The sequence below is a fragment of the Ceratotherium simum genome, chromosome 5 (assembly GCF_057802395.1).
Source record: "Ceratotherium simum simum isolate JZ-2026a chromosome 5, ASM5780239v1, whole genome shotgun sequence".
Lineage (NCBI taxonomy): Eukaryota > Metazoa > Chordata > Mammalia > Perissodactyla > Rhinocerotidae > Ceratotherium > Ceratotherium simum.
The window spans coordinates 41,841,990-41,858,123 of record NC_141904.1 but is presented as its reverse complement, the minus strand read 5'-3'; the positions used below and the strand labels follow the sequence as shown (position 1 = coordinate 41,858,123).

Here is a 16,134-nt window from a genome sequence, read left to right as displayed (position 1 = left end):
CAAATGTCCTTGGGATACACTGGGGCTATAAAGATCATGCTGTGTGTTTTTTAGTAAAAATTAAATTGTAGCCAGTGAGGAACCAGAAGCCGATCCTATTGCCTTGTTCTTGATACAGTGTTTTGGACACAAGCTGTTCTCATCCTTTATCTCCTCCCCTGCCGTTATACCTCCCTGAAACATTAGCTTTGCGCTGTTACCTGGTGATAAAGGTAGCTCCCTGCCTCCTTGACTGCCTGCCTATCTGTCTGCTTGCAGAAAGGTTATATATATATTCCATTGTGTGTGTGCGTGTGTGTGTGTGTGTATTCCATTTTTTAATCCTTTCTTGTGCTCAGAAAGAAACTAGAAATTCACTGGGGCCAAAGTGGAGAAGAACACGTCAGATTGGGCCCCAGCAGGAGATGAAAAGTGCAGGGGAATGCAAAAATGTTAACAGTGATTGGAGCAGAACTTTCCCACAATCCCCATCCCCTGAGTTCACAGAGAATCAATGAAGAGGCCTGCTGATAGTCCTAGGACACTCATCGCTAGTCATACTGAGAATCCAGAGAAACATTTGACAAAATACAGCAATTTAGTTGCAGGGAAAAGCACAGTGAAAAGATAAATGTTTTCTCACCTGGAAAAGACGTGAAATGAAGCCAAATCTATGGCAAACAGGGGAATGTGTGTCTGGCACTGCATGCATAAAGTATTTGTGTCTTTTCAAATTTATATGAATGATCCCCTACTGTATGCATGCTTTAGCTGATGCTTTTTAAAAATCAATATTGTGTTTTTCAGGTTTGTCTAAATGGATACATGTAGACATTTCATTCATTTTTTACTGCTATATAATATTCCATAAAGATATTCTCCTGTATTTTCTTCTAAAAGTCATAATATTTCTTTCTACATTTAGATATTTCATCCTCCTAGACTTTTGTGTGTGTGTGTGTATGCATGGTATGAGATAGGCTTCTAATATTTTTCCATATGGATTATCCCCAACCATTTTTAATAGATCGTCATTTCCCAAGTGATTCTTTCTACCACCTCTGTCATGCACCAGATTCCCAATCATACTCAAGTCTGTTTCTCCCAGTAATCTATTTGTCACTCCTTGAGTGAACACCACATGGATCTAAATGCTTTATAATAAGGTTTTACCTGGTTGATCAATAGCACCCCTCCTTATTTGTCTTCTTGGAAATCATCTTGGTTCTTCCTGCTTCTTGACTTTTCCATATCAATGTAAGGGTCAGATTTTCAAGCTTTTTTCTTACAACTCTGCTGAAACTTTGATTGTAGATGCACTGATTTTACTTATTACCACAAGAAGAATTGCCACATTTATAATACCAAGCCTTCCCACACATCAGCACAGTGTACCTACCTCCCAATTAATATAGGTCTTCTTTTATGTTTTTCCATAACATTTTATAATGTCTTCTGCAAAGTTCTTAACGTATCTTATCCTTAGGTACATTATCATTTTGGTTGCCCTTTTGAATATTTATTTTTCTTGCTAAAATATATGAATGTTATTAATTTTTATATATTGGTTTTTCATCCAGCAATCTTGCTGAACTCCTTAACAAGCTATAACATTTCTCTGTAGATTCTCTTGGATTTTCTATTTAAACAACTATGTCATCTGCAAATAATGATGAACTTGTTTCTTTCTTTATGATTCTTATACCACTTGTTTATTTTTCCTGTCTTATTGAGCTGGCCAGGACTTTCAGCACAATGCTGACTTGCAGCAGTAATTGTGAGCATATTGCTTTTGCTCTTGATTTTTAAAAAGTATGCTTCTAATATTTCACAATTATCATGATGACTATGGGATTCTCATAATTATCCTTAACCAAATTAGGGAAATTTCTTTCCACTTCTGATTTGTCAAAAGTTTCATTTTGAATGGGTGTAGTTCGTTTTTATCAATATTTCTATGTTTATTAAGATTATTATGTAGTCTTTCATCTGTTAATGTAGAGATTACATTAATAAATTTGCTAATCTATTTTTTATGGTTCCAGCTTGATCATTGCTGGATTCAGTTTGCCAATATTTCATTTCATCTATCTTGGTAAATGAGGCTGACTTATAATCTTCTCTCATAAACTGTGCCTTTGGGCTGCTTTTCCTCTCTCTGCCTCACTGTCTTCCTTCCGTATTGCCCCTGGGAACCCCAAATTCTTCTCACTCTGCTTGGCAGAGAAATTCAGCTCTCTTTATCCCCTACAATGTTTCTCAATAAGTGATCTAAAGATCTCTATTGATTACGAGGAGTCTCTCAGTAACCTCTAAAGCATTTGACAAATTCAGAAGAAAAAGCAATGCAGTCATTTTATGTACAGATAATTCAAAAATCTGAAATGTAAGGTGAATTATAATTTTCATAGAATTTCTGTCTTTTTATGGTCTTAAAAGCAGTGTACGTGCTTCAAGGACTGATTTAGTTCATACTGGTTAACATGGAATTAATCATAGGTAGTTTATCTTAACTAATGTATTTTATTGTCATTTGACAGTTACCGTTTCCATGTGCTCAATTTGCATTTGTCATTGTTACTGTTGCATTGCATAATGTCACAATTCAAAAAAATGAGTCATGATTTCAAAAGCGGTTTGCAGAAATACAACAATAGTGACAAAAATAGAAAATAAATCCTACAGTATGAAATAAGGTCACAAATATAAGTAATGAATGGACTCTGTCATAAATATAAACTTGAATATGTATGTCATGAGACAAGTGGACAATGGAGATGGATAATTTCACAAAGGCAGATAAAAAATAAATGAGAAAGCAGGAAGCATGACAATGAAAAATGATAGTTAAATTTTATTGGATCAATGATCCTTTTGTCCTAGTACTCAGTTTCTTATCTGTTAACACCTTTATCAAATAATAATATAAAACTACCAAAAATTCCATATTATTTTCCCATAAAGCTTATCAACCTCACTTTTAAACCAATTGACTGTCTCTAGTACAAACACAAAATAAGGCTTTCTCGTACAAAATTGTCGAAATTTGATATTAAAAGTTGAAGAGACATGAAAACTATATAGCCATCATTCGTCCTCGTGGCAAAAACAAATACAATTATACTCTTGCTGGTAAGATAGGAAACCAGCTTCAAAATCAATGAGAAATATTGCGGTTGGAAAGAAATCAGGAAACAATTGGTAAAATTCCTTTATCAGAATTATTGGATTTCTTGTAATGTGACTGGCATTTAAAATCGATGACTGCTTTGTATGTAAACAAGCAGACATTTTACTTTCTAGGTGAATAAAACTATGAATAAATCAGTTGTCACCATATATGTGAGAGAGAAGTGCTCAATGACTTTTTGCCCTATTTATCAAGAAGTTAATTTTAAAAGAAGAGATTTCTGGTTTAATTAATTAATAGTTTGTAAACTATGAAATAGACTTAAAAACGTATGTTAGCTTGTACACCAATGTTCATAGCAGCATTATTCACTATAGCCAAAAGGTAGAAACAACCCAAATATCCACTGACAGGTGAGTGGATAAACAAAATGTGGTATATACATACAATGGAATATTATTCAGCCTTAAAAATGAATGAAATTCTGATACATGCTACAACATGGATGCAACTTTAAAACATTATGCTAGGTAAAATTAGCAAGACACCAAAGGACTAATATGGTGATTCCACTCATATGAGATACCTAGAATAGGCAAACTTACAGAGACAGAATGTAGAATAGAGGTTGCCAGGGAGTAGGGGAGGGAGGAATGGGGAGTTGTTGTTTAATGAGTACAGAGTTTTTGTTTGGGATGATGAAAAAGTTCTGGAGATGGATAATGGTGATGATCGCACAATAGTGTGAATGGACTTAATGCCGCTGAATTTTATACTTCAAAACGGTTAAAGTAGTAAATTTTATCCTATGTATGTTTTTCTACAATTGGAAAAAAAAAGATCTGATGAATTGGTATTGAAGAAGCTCCAGCCACATGGTCAGCAAGGGAAGGCACTGCTATACAAATGAAAAATGTTGCTTCCAAATGCAGTACTTGCCTTATTCATGGAAAACAGCAAGGAGTCCATAGCATGCCTCCAGACTCTGATTTGCTGTTGAGGGACATAGTGGAAATTGTGAATACAAACTGATTGTGGCCACTTAGTATATGTCTTCTCAGCCTACATGGCTGAAACAAAAAGTGAGTATGAGATGCTGCTCTCCCACATGGAATTGACCTGGCTGGCAAACAAAAAAGGTTTGTAGTGTTTTAAAATAAGGAATGAAATCTTTTTAAATGACCACACACACATGGTGTGTCTCAGTAATACATTTAGGATTTCGAGCAGTATGGATCTTTTGACTTCAGAGCCTCAATATCGGGATTTTTTAATGATTAGACATCAGATTTCTCAAAACCGAGCAGTGGTGCAGATGGCTCAACGGCTGAGAGTTTGACTTTTTCCCAACGCCCAATGATTTTCTTCATTCATCAGAGAAACACTTAGGATACGTCTTTTGCATATTAAAAATCACAGCCAAAAGCTGCAACTGAGCATGAAGAACACCTTCTGAGCCAAATGCCACCGGAGAGAGGATGTCACTCTATCAGCTGCTGTCTCCCAAACCAAATTGAGACATTTAACCTTCTGCTTTCAGCCACGCTAAGCTGGTAAAACACTGAAAATAGTCTTTAAAGAGAACTCTCTCCATAATTTCTGGATCTGCATTTGATCTGAAAAGCCAGACATATCCGTCAAAGTTTCCCAACAACCTATAATTCTGACTTAAGATTTTCTAATTTAAAAAACATAAGAGTTGGGGAAAAACCAACAAGGTATGGACGCTGACAGCTCAAGCAGCTACCAGCCAGATATAGATTTCTTCGTGAATGATTTCAAACACTATTTCTCCTCTCACAGATATGGAAAAACATTACTGCTATTCACTTTTTAATTTGCTTTTTACTTTTATTTAAGATATACAGATTCATGGTTTAAAAGGTCACATAGTTCCATAAAGATTCTAATAGAAACAGCAATTTCGTGTTTCTCATCTCCTCACCCCTAATCCCATATTTCCAGAGGCAACCACTCTCAGCTTTTTTACCTCTTTCTTCTGATATCTCTCTATCTCTAATAATATACTCATACTACTATTTTTTTTATTTTTACATTTTAGATATCATCTATTGGCTTTCTGTTATGGAAAAAAAGAATTAGGTCCACATACATACACTCATTTCCTCTCACACTCATCTTCCCAATATAGTTATGTCATAATTTTTGGTTAGATAATCAGATAATATGTACATTGTCCAACTACATATATGATTTTATAATAGCGTTGCTAAGCAAATACTATTTGCAGCTGTGTCATTCCTTTTTGCACAATGTTTTTGCTTTCTTCAGAGTTAACAAGGATTTCATTTCTTCATTTGCTCAGTTTTCTATACATTTATCACTAATTTGTTCCCCAACTTTTCTCCAGAGGTTTAATTGTTGCTTCAATTTATTCAAGCACATCAGGTTATCCATCAGTTTCCATTTTTCTTGGGGAAATCACTCCTGGAGACCTCCATCTCCTGCTTTAATCTAGCCTAGATGTTCTCTTGGCCTGATGCACAGCTCTTTCCTGGAAACTTTTCCTTCTCCATCCTCTCTTGGATTCCATTTGTCTCTCCCCTGCATCCCATATCTTCCTCTTTATTAGTTATTTCCTTGTTTTTTGGAGCATGTCCTCTAGTAAATTTCTTAGAAGGGTAGATAGGAAGTAAATTTTCTGAGACTGCATATATCTGTAGTTGTCTATTCTACCCTCATCTTAGAAGTTTAGCTGGAGAAGAAATTCTATATTAGAAATTGTTTCCCTCAAAATTTTGAAGTCATCATTCTGTTGTCTTATAACCGCCAAGGTTGCTATTAAGAAGTCTGATGGTATTTTGATTCTCAATCCTTTGTATGTGACCTGTGATTTTCCCTCCCTCAAAAAAAGTTAGATTCTTCTCTTTGTGCACAAGGTTCTGAAATTTTGTGATGTTATGTGTTGATATGAGCCTTTTTCATTCATTTTCCTGAACACTTGTGAGTGTTTTTAACTGAATACTTAGATCCTTCAGTTTGGGGACATTTTCTTGAATTATTTCTTTGATAATTTTCTCCTATCTATTTCTTTGTCTATTTCTTCCTAGATGTCTTATTAGTCAGACATTGTACCTACTGGTCTGATTCTCTAGTTTTCATACTTTGTATCACCTCTTATCCATTTCTGTCTTTTTGTTCCATTTTCTGTGAGATTTCCTCAACTTTATTTCCAGTCCTCCTATTAATGTTTTACTTTTACTATCATATTTTTGTTTTCAAAAGTTATGTTTTGTTCTTTGAATATTCTTTTTTTGTTTTTTCTCCTAAAGCCCCAGTAGATAGTTGTATGTCATAGCTGCACATCCTTCTAGTTGCTGTATGTGGGACGCGGCCTCAGCATGGCCAGACAAGCAGTGCGTCAGTGCGCGCCCGGGATCCGAACCCGTGCCACCAGCAGCAGAGTGTGGGCACTTAACCACTAAGCCACGGGGCCGGCCCCTGAATATTCTTGTTTATGGCCTTCTGTTCTTGTTCTATGTGTCCAGTATCTTCTCATCTCTTAACTCTCTAAAAATATTAATGATAGGATTTTCCCCCTAACTTTTCTTCTGCTCCCCAACTTATCTCTTTTTCTTTTCTTTTCTTTTTTTTTTTTTTTCCTATTTTGTTGCTTTAGTCCTTGGTATTAGAAGCATCCTTCAAATTCCTGATGCTCTTTGGCCGGCTGTCCATATTAAAAGTGTAGCAACGTCTTGAGCTATTAACCTGACTGCCAGGCTTCTAGACACTTACTGAGAGGAAGAAGTTGGTGGGTGGGAGGGTTGTCCGCCTTCAGCATGTAAATTTTTTCTTTATACACCTGTTTCAGTATGCAGCTCTCTCCCTGTTGTTCAGCTCTTGAGAGAATGAAGATCCAATCTATTTCCAGAGCAGAGCAGTCAGTTCCTCACGAATGGGTGGTGTGGAGCGGGGTCTAGAAAGCCCAGCTGCTTCTTTAAACATTTTCAAACTGTCCTTCCAGCCCCACTTGCCACCCTCTCCCCAAGCCCCACTTTCAGAGGTCTTGAGCGTCTCTGAGACCTGAGCAGTTCTGCAGTGTAGGTTGGCTTGCTTCTGGGAACTCCCCACTTCCAGCTAAGGTTTCAGCTTCCTCGGGTCTGCTTCCTCCCTTACCACTCATCCATCTGCACTCTGGTTTCCAAAATGCTATTGCTGTGTTCTCCATTATCTTTGTCCTAGTGGGTTTGTGCTTTTTAAGAAATCCTTTTACTCGTTTAAGAAGGATTTCAGAAAGGATGGACGTAAATACATATGTTCGATCTGTCATATTTAATCAAGTCTTCTCATTTTTAATACCACTGTTTATGTTTCTAATTTCATAATTTAAAAATTTTAACGTATCCAAAATCATGTGTGATTTATGTGTGCATCTGAATCCCTTTGGTCAGTGGTTCTAAAAGGGTAGTTCTCCGGGCTAGGAGCATTAGCATCAGCTGGGAAATTCTTAGAAATGCAAATTCTTAGGCCCTTCCTCTAGATTTCCCAAATCAGAAACTCCGGGGATAGAACCCAAAAATCTATGTTTGAACAAGCCTTCCAGGTGGTTCAGATGCTCACTAGAGTTTGAGAACGACTGCTGTAGGTGACTGAGGGATTCTGAATGTTTGAGAAACCCTACCCTACTCTCAACCTCAGCTCCAGATCCATCTCTTCAAATCCAAACCCACAAAGTGCCCAGCAGAGGGATGTAGCAGGGCCTCGTCCCTCTTCCACATCTCCAGCCATCAATAGGTTCAGAGAGGTGCCTCCAGCTTCCCTCAGGGCAGGGAGCCTCTGGAAACCTCACGGAATAGGAGGATCCTTGTCCTGAACCTTGTGCTGGTTATTCGTCTGCCATTGCCCTCTGCCTACCTTCAGAGTAGCAGATGCTGCCCATCGTCTCAGCCACGCACATCCCTCCCCATCTCACCCATCTGTGTGACTCCTCTGAGTCCCTCAGTCTGTGTCTTATCTCCTTCCCTTCCCTTCTTCCCTTTCACACCTTGGTGATGGTCTTTGCACATTTTCCTTTGGAGCAATCACAGCAGCTCTCCCTCTGAGCTCTCTCCATGGCACAGTCAATACTCCTTTTCCACCTTTTCTCCCAGGTATGTCTTCACTGTCATTTATACCTTTGAAGCCTTGATAAAGATACTGGCAAGAGGATTTTGTCTAAATGAGTTCACTTACCTGCGAGATCCTTGGAACTGGCTGGATTTTAGTGTCATCACCCTGGCGTGAGTATTTCTCCATGCTGATGTGTATGTGTGTCTGCCTGCGGCTTCTGGGTGTGTCCAGGCTCACACTCTGGAGGTGTTTCCTTATCTCGATCCAGCTTCCTCATTTGGGACTGCATGGCCTGGGGTTTTCTTGCTACCAACTGTTGCTTTGGGAATCACTTCCCAGGGTTAGTCCCACACCCTCAGGGAGAAGTCAGAGACCTCAAATTTGAGCTGATAACTGGCCTGTGGAAGTGGATCAGACAAAGCTCAGCCTTGTACCTACCTGACGTGAAGTTCTTTCCCTGAGGAACCAGTGTCTGAGAAGACTGGTTGGCCAAGCCCACATGCTTGAATATCATCCATTTCTTTCCCTGAGGAACCAGTGTCTGAGAAGACTGGTTGGCCAAGCCCACATGCTTGAATATCATCCATTTGTACGTGTAGCACATGGAGCCCCCACACACAATGCATCTTCACAAAGGGGCCATTCTGAAAGATAGTGCAATAATGAAATCAGTGTTCGTGTCAGTCTATGGGTGGAAGTGCTACTAGATTCTGTGTCTATTCTGGGTCCTTCCTAGGCTCATGTTACCCCAAATTGTCCTCATTTATGCTGCATGCATTCCCAGGACCCTCCCTTACAGAGATGCTGACTGACTTCTGGTCCTACAGATACATTGGTGAAGCGATAGATCTCCGAAAGATCTCGGGCCTGCAGACGTTCAGAGTTCTTAGAGCTTTAAAAACAGTTTCTGTGATCCCAGGTGAGCTGCTTTATCCAGCACATTTATTCAGAGCATGTGTTGGTTTCCACAGCTCTGATTTTCACAAGAGCCCTATAAAGTTCCAGGGCATGGACTATTGTCCCCATTTAAGAGACAAAGAAACTGAGGGCCAGAGAGCAGAAAACACAATCTCAAGTCCTCATCACTAGGAAGAGGTTAAAGTGTGACCTGGAAACCTAATGTCTCGATTCCAGGCCAATGCTCTGTCCACAGTACCTCATGGCCTCACCATCAATAAATGATCAGAAAGTCACGTCCTCATTTTATGTTCTTGTTGTGGGGTTCAGGCAAGACTCCAGTCAGATTCTCATTTATACCTTAAGCCAAAGGTGTAAACTTGGACATAGGGAGGAAGAGAGAAGGCAATCCGAGGCTTTGGTGAGTGTCTTTGCCGTGTCCATAGATCCGAAAGCTTGAGGCTCAACCCTAGCTTTGGACCCCAGAGGAGAAAAGAGTCAGGCAATTCTTGATTACAGAGAATTCATAAACAAAAGTAGTCCACCAGAGCTCATTTTCTTGGGCCTCCAAGATCTCTGTTGTCACCAGTAGCCCAGTGATACTCCTCATTGGTTGGTGGAGGGACGGTGACAGCACTGAGACAGGACTCAAGGCTTCCCCCTTGTGGCCTGATGGATTATCTCCCCACCCTCACCCCAGAGAATCAATTCCCTCGTCTAGAAAATAGAAACACTCATGCTGGAGTGGAAGTCCCTTTCTACCATTCTATGTCTGCCTCTGCAGGGAACGATTGGAAAGTCTTTGCCGACTTCCACTGGACAAGCTTCTTCATGAAGAGATCCTAAACAATAAGTAGTCAGTTCTGCCACTTGGTATCTCTCTTACCTACTCCTAGCCAGGAAGACCCTGAGTCTTGTCTACAGGACCTGGCCTGTCCAGACTCCCTCTCCTGCCTCATCTCTCTCCTCTATCCACCTCACATCCCGTTCCAAAATCTACCTGTAGTTCCACAAATACTCCACACTTCTGCTCATCTCCCAGCTTTCGGCCGTGTTGCTTCTTCTGTCAGGAGAGTCCTTCCTCCTCTCTTTACTCAGCTCATATTCATCCCTCAGGGCTCTGCCAAGGTTTGACCTCCTCAAGGAGACTCCCTGGTCTGTCCCAATTCCCCACACTCCACCCCACCCTATCCCCACTCCCAGGCTTCAGTTAGGGGCTGCTCCAATGTGTGCCCACCTGCTCGATAATGCTATGGAGTTTCCACTCAATTGTCAGACAACAACACTACATGCCAGTGCCTTAACCTTTGCTCAGCTCCCAGCCCAGGGACTGACACGGGTCATGCTCAGTGGGTTATTTGTTGAACAAAATTACAAGGCGAGGATAGGTCCTAGAATGCTCCCCTGGTCAGAGCTCTTTCTGCTACCTGTGAAGCTGCTCTCCCAAAGAAGGTGAATTCATTTCCCCGAGCAACAAATTATTCCTCCTTAAATAAGTAGGGTCCCATCTTTGCTGCCAGCTGTGCTTGGCTCTGAGATAGCTCCTTCTCAGATTCTGTTTCTGCTTCAGTGACTCTCTCACGGTCTCTCATGGTCTCACTCTATTGCAATGTTCATCTCTCTGTGTTTTTGTGTCTCTGTTGCTCTTTCTCTGTCTCATTCTATCTCCCTTGTATCTCTCTCTCTCTGTCTCTCTCTCTCTCTTTCTCTCTCAGACACACACACACACACACATACACACACACTGAGGTTCATGTGTCCCCAGCCTCGAGCTGCTTCTGAGAACTGAGCTGAGTACAGACAGACAGATGCCAAATGACTAAGTGAAGTTAGTAGCATCACGCCCAGCACAGTGCCTGGAACATAGCAGATACTCAACAATCGTTTTCTAAATTGAATTGCTACTGTCAGGAACTTATTAAGCTTAAGATGATAAGAAATGCATGGCCTGGGTCTCAGTTGCCTCACCTTTATGGAGGCACAATAGTCTCTGCCCGCCTGCCTGCCTCTCAGGGTTATTGCAAGGTTCAGGTGAGGAACTGGGCTTAGAACTGCCCTAGAGGTTGTAAAATACCTCCCACCTGTATGTAGTGAGAGGGTGGGATGGCTAAGAAGCAAGTGTGCCAGGCACACACGTATGCTTTGTGTGTGGGACCTCACCCATGTGGGAGTGTCACTGTCATCTTCCCACAGGGCTGAAGGTCATCGTGGGGGCCCTGATCCACTCAGTGAAAAAGCTGGCTGATGTGACCATCCTCACCGTCTTCTGCCTGAGCGTCTTTGCCCTGGTGGGCCTGCAGCTTTTCAAGGGCAACCTCAAGAACAAATGTGTCAAAAATTGCACAGCTCTCAACGAGATGGCCAATTACTCCTCTTACGAAGAACACGAGTGGAATTTTTGCCATATGGACAAAGGTCTGGTTGGCAAGGGGTGTAAAGCCCCTGCATACCTATAGAGACATATATTTTGATTCCTCTTTCCTTCTGAAATGCTTCTCCTGAGTTGTGTTTCACTTGTGGGTCCCCTGTTTTCTGTTGCCCAATGTCCCTTTTACGAGGAAATGAGCTATAAATCCAGGAGCAAGTCATTCTACCTCTGCTGGGGAAGGCTCAGAGCTGAAGTCACTGCTCAGCTTTTCTCTTCCCAGATAGGACTTTTCCCATTCCAAGTGTCCCAGCATGCCCACTGAGTGCACATAGCCAAGGGAACTCTCCTTGCTTGGGCAGAAGACTGGGGAGACGTTGCCTTCACCAAACAAGGCTTGAGTTGGGGGTGTTCAGAACCATAGGTGAGGCCCTCATTCCCTCCTTTCTTTTGCAGATTTCTACTTCATTAAGCAGGGCACTTCTGATCCCTTACTGTGTGGCAATGGATCTGATTCCGGGTGAGTGCCCAACCCATGACAAAGCACCAGTGCCCAGCAGTCCATTCTCCTTCTTGTCATCAGCATTTTCTGGACAGAGACTGGGTTGCAGGTCCTGAGGAAGATGTAGAAATGAATAAGTCATAGCCTGTGCCATCCCAGGCTCATGGGGAGGGAGTGTAGACTTTTGCTGTGTAACAAACAACTCCAAGATTTTGTGGCTTAAAACACCAGCCATTTATTTAGCTCAGGATTAGTGCATCAGAATGCTGGGCTGAGATCAGCCCAGTGTTCTTCTGGCATTGACTGGGCTCATTCATGCATCTGCAGACAGTGGACATATTAGCTGGGGGCTGTCTGATCTAGGATCGCCTCAGCTGGTATGGCTTGTCTCTGCTCCATATTGTCTCTCATCCCCCAGCAGGCTAGCTTGGGCTTGTTTTCATGGCAGAGGCAGGGTTCCAAGAGAAAAAGTGGTAGTGTGCAAGGTCTCTTGAGTCCTAGGCTTGGAACTGGCACAGTGTCACTTCTAATGCATTCTATTGACCAAAGCAAGTCACAGGCCAGTCCAGATCCAAGGGATGGGGAAATAGGCTCTACCTCTTGATAGGAGGAACTGCAACACCATATTGCAAAGGGGCGTGGATACAGGGAAGGGAATAATTGTGGCCGTTTTTGCAACCAATCTACCCCAAGAAGGAACTAATACTTATTAAATATGGTTTGTGTCAAATGCTCTACATTTAATCACCACAACTCTATCACATGGGTTTCATTATCCTCACATAAAAGAGGAAGAGACACATGCATCAGACTTCACAATTTCAAGTTCTTACAGAAGCCAGACACATCACAACAAATGAGAGGAGTAGGCTGAGTGGAACCATGGCAATGAGAGTTCATGCCCCATATAAAGGGGACAGCCACTGCTCAGTCCAGCTTTCGGTTGCCATGTGGGTCCACTGCTTCTAGCTGTTCCAACTTTTAAAAGAGGGACTGGAAATTTAGATTTTTATGTGGAATCTCCCAACAATAAACATTCTCTATCAGTTTCAAAAAAATGTTTACATATTATGGGCCAAACCAAAGATTTCTGCAAGCTGCCAGTTTGTGAGCTCTGATGCATATGCATCAGGATACTACACAGTGCAGAAGCAATGCTGCGCTAGAGGCTCCACAGGCTGGGGAAACACAGTGAGGTGATGGTGTGAGGCAGGGGAGGAGGTCAGGGAAGGTTTTCTGGAGGTGGTTGAGGTGAGCATTGAAGGGCAAGCACAATGTCTCCAAGCTGGGTGAACAAGAGATGGTTTGGATGGAAGCCATTCCAGGTGGCAGAACAAAATGTGAGACAAAGCAAAGGGGTAAGGGACCCCTCAGGTCTGCCGGCTGCTTTGACCACCGGAGGGGGTGTGAGCAGAAAGAGTTCAGGCAACAGATCAGAACGGCTTGTCTCTCCCATCTCCATGGCTGGAGATCTGAACCCCGAGCCCACACAACCCCACTCCCTGAGTGGCTAACAGCCATATTGCCCAAGTGGAGCTGGGTGAGACCTTTATGGAGCTCTGCCTTACTCAACTCACTAGGAAAACAATCTCAGATAGAGCTGAGGAGTGGGGACAAACAGGAGAATTTGATCAACGTAGGGTCCTTGGCCTCTTTCTTCACAAATGCACTTGGCATTTGGTCCCTCGGCTCAGGGAGAGGATTGTTCCCATGTCAGTTTTCATTTGCCTTTGACTTAAATTTAAACCGAGGGCCCCCTCAGTGTCCTTTGCCTGTCTGGATAATGGCATTTCTCAAGGTGATGGCTCCAGAGTAGCCCAAGCGCAGTCCGTAGTAAAGTTGTAGGATCCATTCATGCCCCCTCCCAGCTCCAAGAGAGGCCAGACATCCTGGCCAGGAGGTGAAGGAGTGGATAGGACTTGGATGGTAAGTAGAGGTCAGCTCAGGACAATGGCAGAGTGAGCCCTGAAGGGCAGGCTGTGAACACCAAAGCTGTGTCCTGTGCTGGGCTGCAGAGAAGCCTGAGCCCTGAGCAAAGCCCACGCTGACCAGAGGCACTGTGGGAGGAAAGTCTGAGATCTCAAGGTGGAGAACACGTACTAGGAAATATTTGATGATTGTCAACTTTCTTTCACATGTATTATTTCAGTCCATCCTTTTGGTAGCATCAGGTTAAAAACAGCAGGAATTTTAATTTGCATTTTACACATAATATTTACTATGCTGAAGGCACCATGCAAGAGGTTTTGCACTGTGGGCTCATTTAACTCTCAGAGCAGTTAGCTGTTGATGTGGAACAGCTGTAAGGGGGTTCTGTGGAAGACATAGAAATGGGTAACATAGGTAATGGGTTGACAAGTTCCTTGGGAGAGCAAACCAAGAGACTGCCTTTAAATGTGGATCTACAGAGCCTGGGAATTCACACATCTCCAAACAAGATTAGAAACAGAATTGGGATTGATTATAATCAAGTCTCCGGGACCCTAGTTAATTGTATGGGTCCCAGGATTGTGTGTTTGCACGGATGTCTGGAATAAAGACAGCCCCAGAAGTCGGTGTTGGTGGAGGAATCCTGGAGTAGTAGCACTCCCAACTGTAAACAACACGTGACCGTGTTTTCAGCCAGGCCATCCCACTGGAATGCATGAGAGCACCTCACATACCCTGAGCTTGGAGATACTTCTTGATGTCAACTTACCCCCTTATTATAAGAGAGAGATGAGTCCGTCACCCCCAACCCAGTACTCACCAAGCAGTCATCTTCAGTTTGGCCTTCCTTCATAGGTCAGTCTTCACAGGCTGCTTGACAGTTATATTTCTCCTTTTAAATAAATACATTGGCATCTGTGTGGTTTTAGGCAACTGATTTCTTCTCTCTGAACCTCAGCTTCCACATCTGTAAAAAAGGATTGTTGAGATGATTAAATTATAGTGTTTGTAAAGCACTTAGGAGAGAGAGGCACACAGTGAGTGCTCAGTAAGTGGAAAGTGTCGTTTTCATTGTTATGTATAATTGGTCAGTGGATTTGGCTAATGTGAGTCATCCTTTGATAGACAACTCTGCAGCTGATGCCAACTGGCTCAGGTTTTAAGTCTGCACTGTTGATACTGACTGTCCTTCCCCTGGTGTGAACTTGCAAAGAGCTTACTACCTTAGTGGGTCATGTCTGGGCAGTCAGCTGGCCTTCTCCAGGCCACTCCTCTTTGCATGAAACTCTGAAGTGAAAGTATTATCATCCCCATCTAATGGGCAATGTGACCATTTGGGCGATGGTCCCATATAATGAGACCAAAAGAGACTAAGTGTTCAAGGTCATCCAGCTAATAAGAGGAAGGCCCATCTTTGACTTCAAACCCTGTGGTCTTCCTGCAGCCCTGGGCTGCCTTACCCGCAATAAACAGGGGGCTGTGCAATTGACAACCTTCTCTGTTTTTGCTGCAGCCACTGCCCTAAAGGCTATTTCTGCCTTAAAACATCTGACAACCCAGATTTTAACTACACCAGCTTTGATTCCTTTGCCTGGGCTTTCCTCTCACTGTTCCGCCTCATGACACAGGATTCATGGGAACGACTCTACCAGCAGGTATTGATCTGCATGTCCCCATACAGACTTGGTTGGAGGCTGGGGGGTCAGCCACATGTCTACATTTTTCCTGGAGGAGCCTGACAACATCAGGGACCCTTGTACTCTGGGTACATAATTCTCTTCTTTCTCTTGAATCTGCAGACGCTGAGGGCTTCTGGGAAAATATATATGGTCTTTTTTGTGATTGTCATCTTCCTGGGGTCCTTCTACCTGGTAAACCTGATCTTGGCTGTGGTCACCATGGCATATGAGGAGCAGAACCAGGCAACCATCGATGAAATTGAAGCCAAGGAAAAGAAGTTCCAGGAGGCCCTTGAGACGCTCCGGAAGGAGCAAGAGGTCTGTGAGGGGTGAAAGCTTTGTGAAGTCTGTTGCATGCTGTACATTCTTGGGCAGAGGACTGGATCAGCCATTTAGATTAAGGCTGTCATTCTAGGGAACTGTGGGAAGAGTCGTCTTATCTCACGGACCATCTTAAGGCAGGTTTTCTCAAAAAAGAACCTGAGCAAAGATCTCATGCAAATGATTTATTGAGGGGTGCTCTCAGGAGAAGGAGAGTGAAGGAAGCAGGATGGGACAGGGGAAGAATTGCATAAGAATGTGG

At 42.5% G+C, this 16,134-nt stretch overlaps 1 protein-coding gene across 2 annotated transcripts in view; it reads left to right on the top strand.

The window, feature by feature from the left end:
- The window catches only part of SCN10A (sodium voltage-gated channel alpha subunit 10), an 89,484-nt gene that overhangs the window by 11,938 nt on the left and 61,412 nt on the right, over nucleotides 1–16,134 (top strand). For both annotated transcript variants that reach the window (XM_087431719.1, XM_087431720.1), the window contains 6 exons: nucleotides 8,221–8,349; nucleotides 9,007–9,098; nucleotides 11,270–11,491; nucleotides 11,898–11,961; nucleotides 15,386–15,527; nucleotides 15,672–15,869. In XM_087431719.1, the coding sequence (XP_087287845.1) occupies nucleotides 8,221–8,349; nucleotides 9,007–9,098; nucleotides 11,270–11,491; nucleotides 11,898–11,961; nucleotides 15,386–15,527; nucleotides 15,672–15,869 (847 nt within the window). The remainder of the gene's footprint in view (nucleotides 1–8,220; nucleotides 8,350–9,006; nucleotides 9,099–11,269; nucleotides 11,492–11,897; nucleotides 11,962–15,385; nucleotides 15,528–15,671; nucleotides 15,870–16,134) is intronic.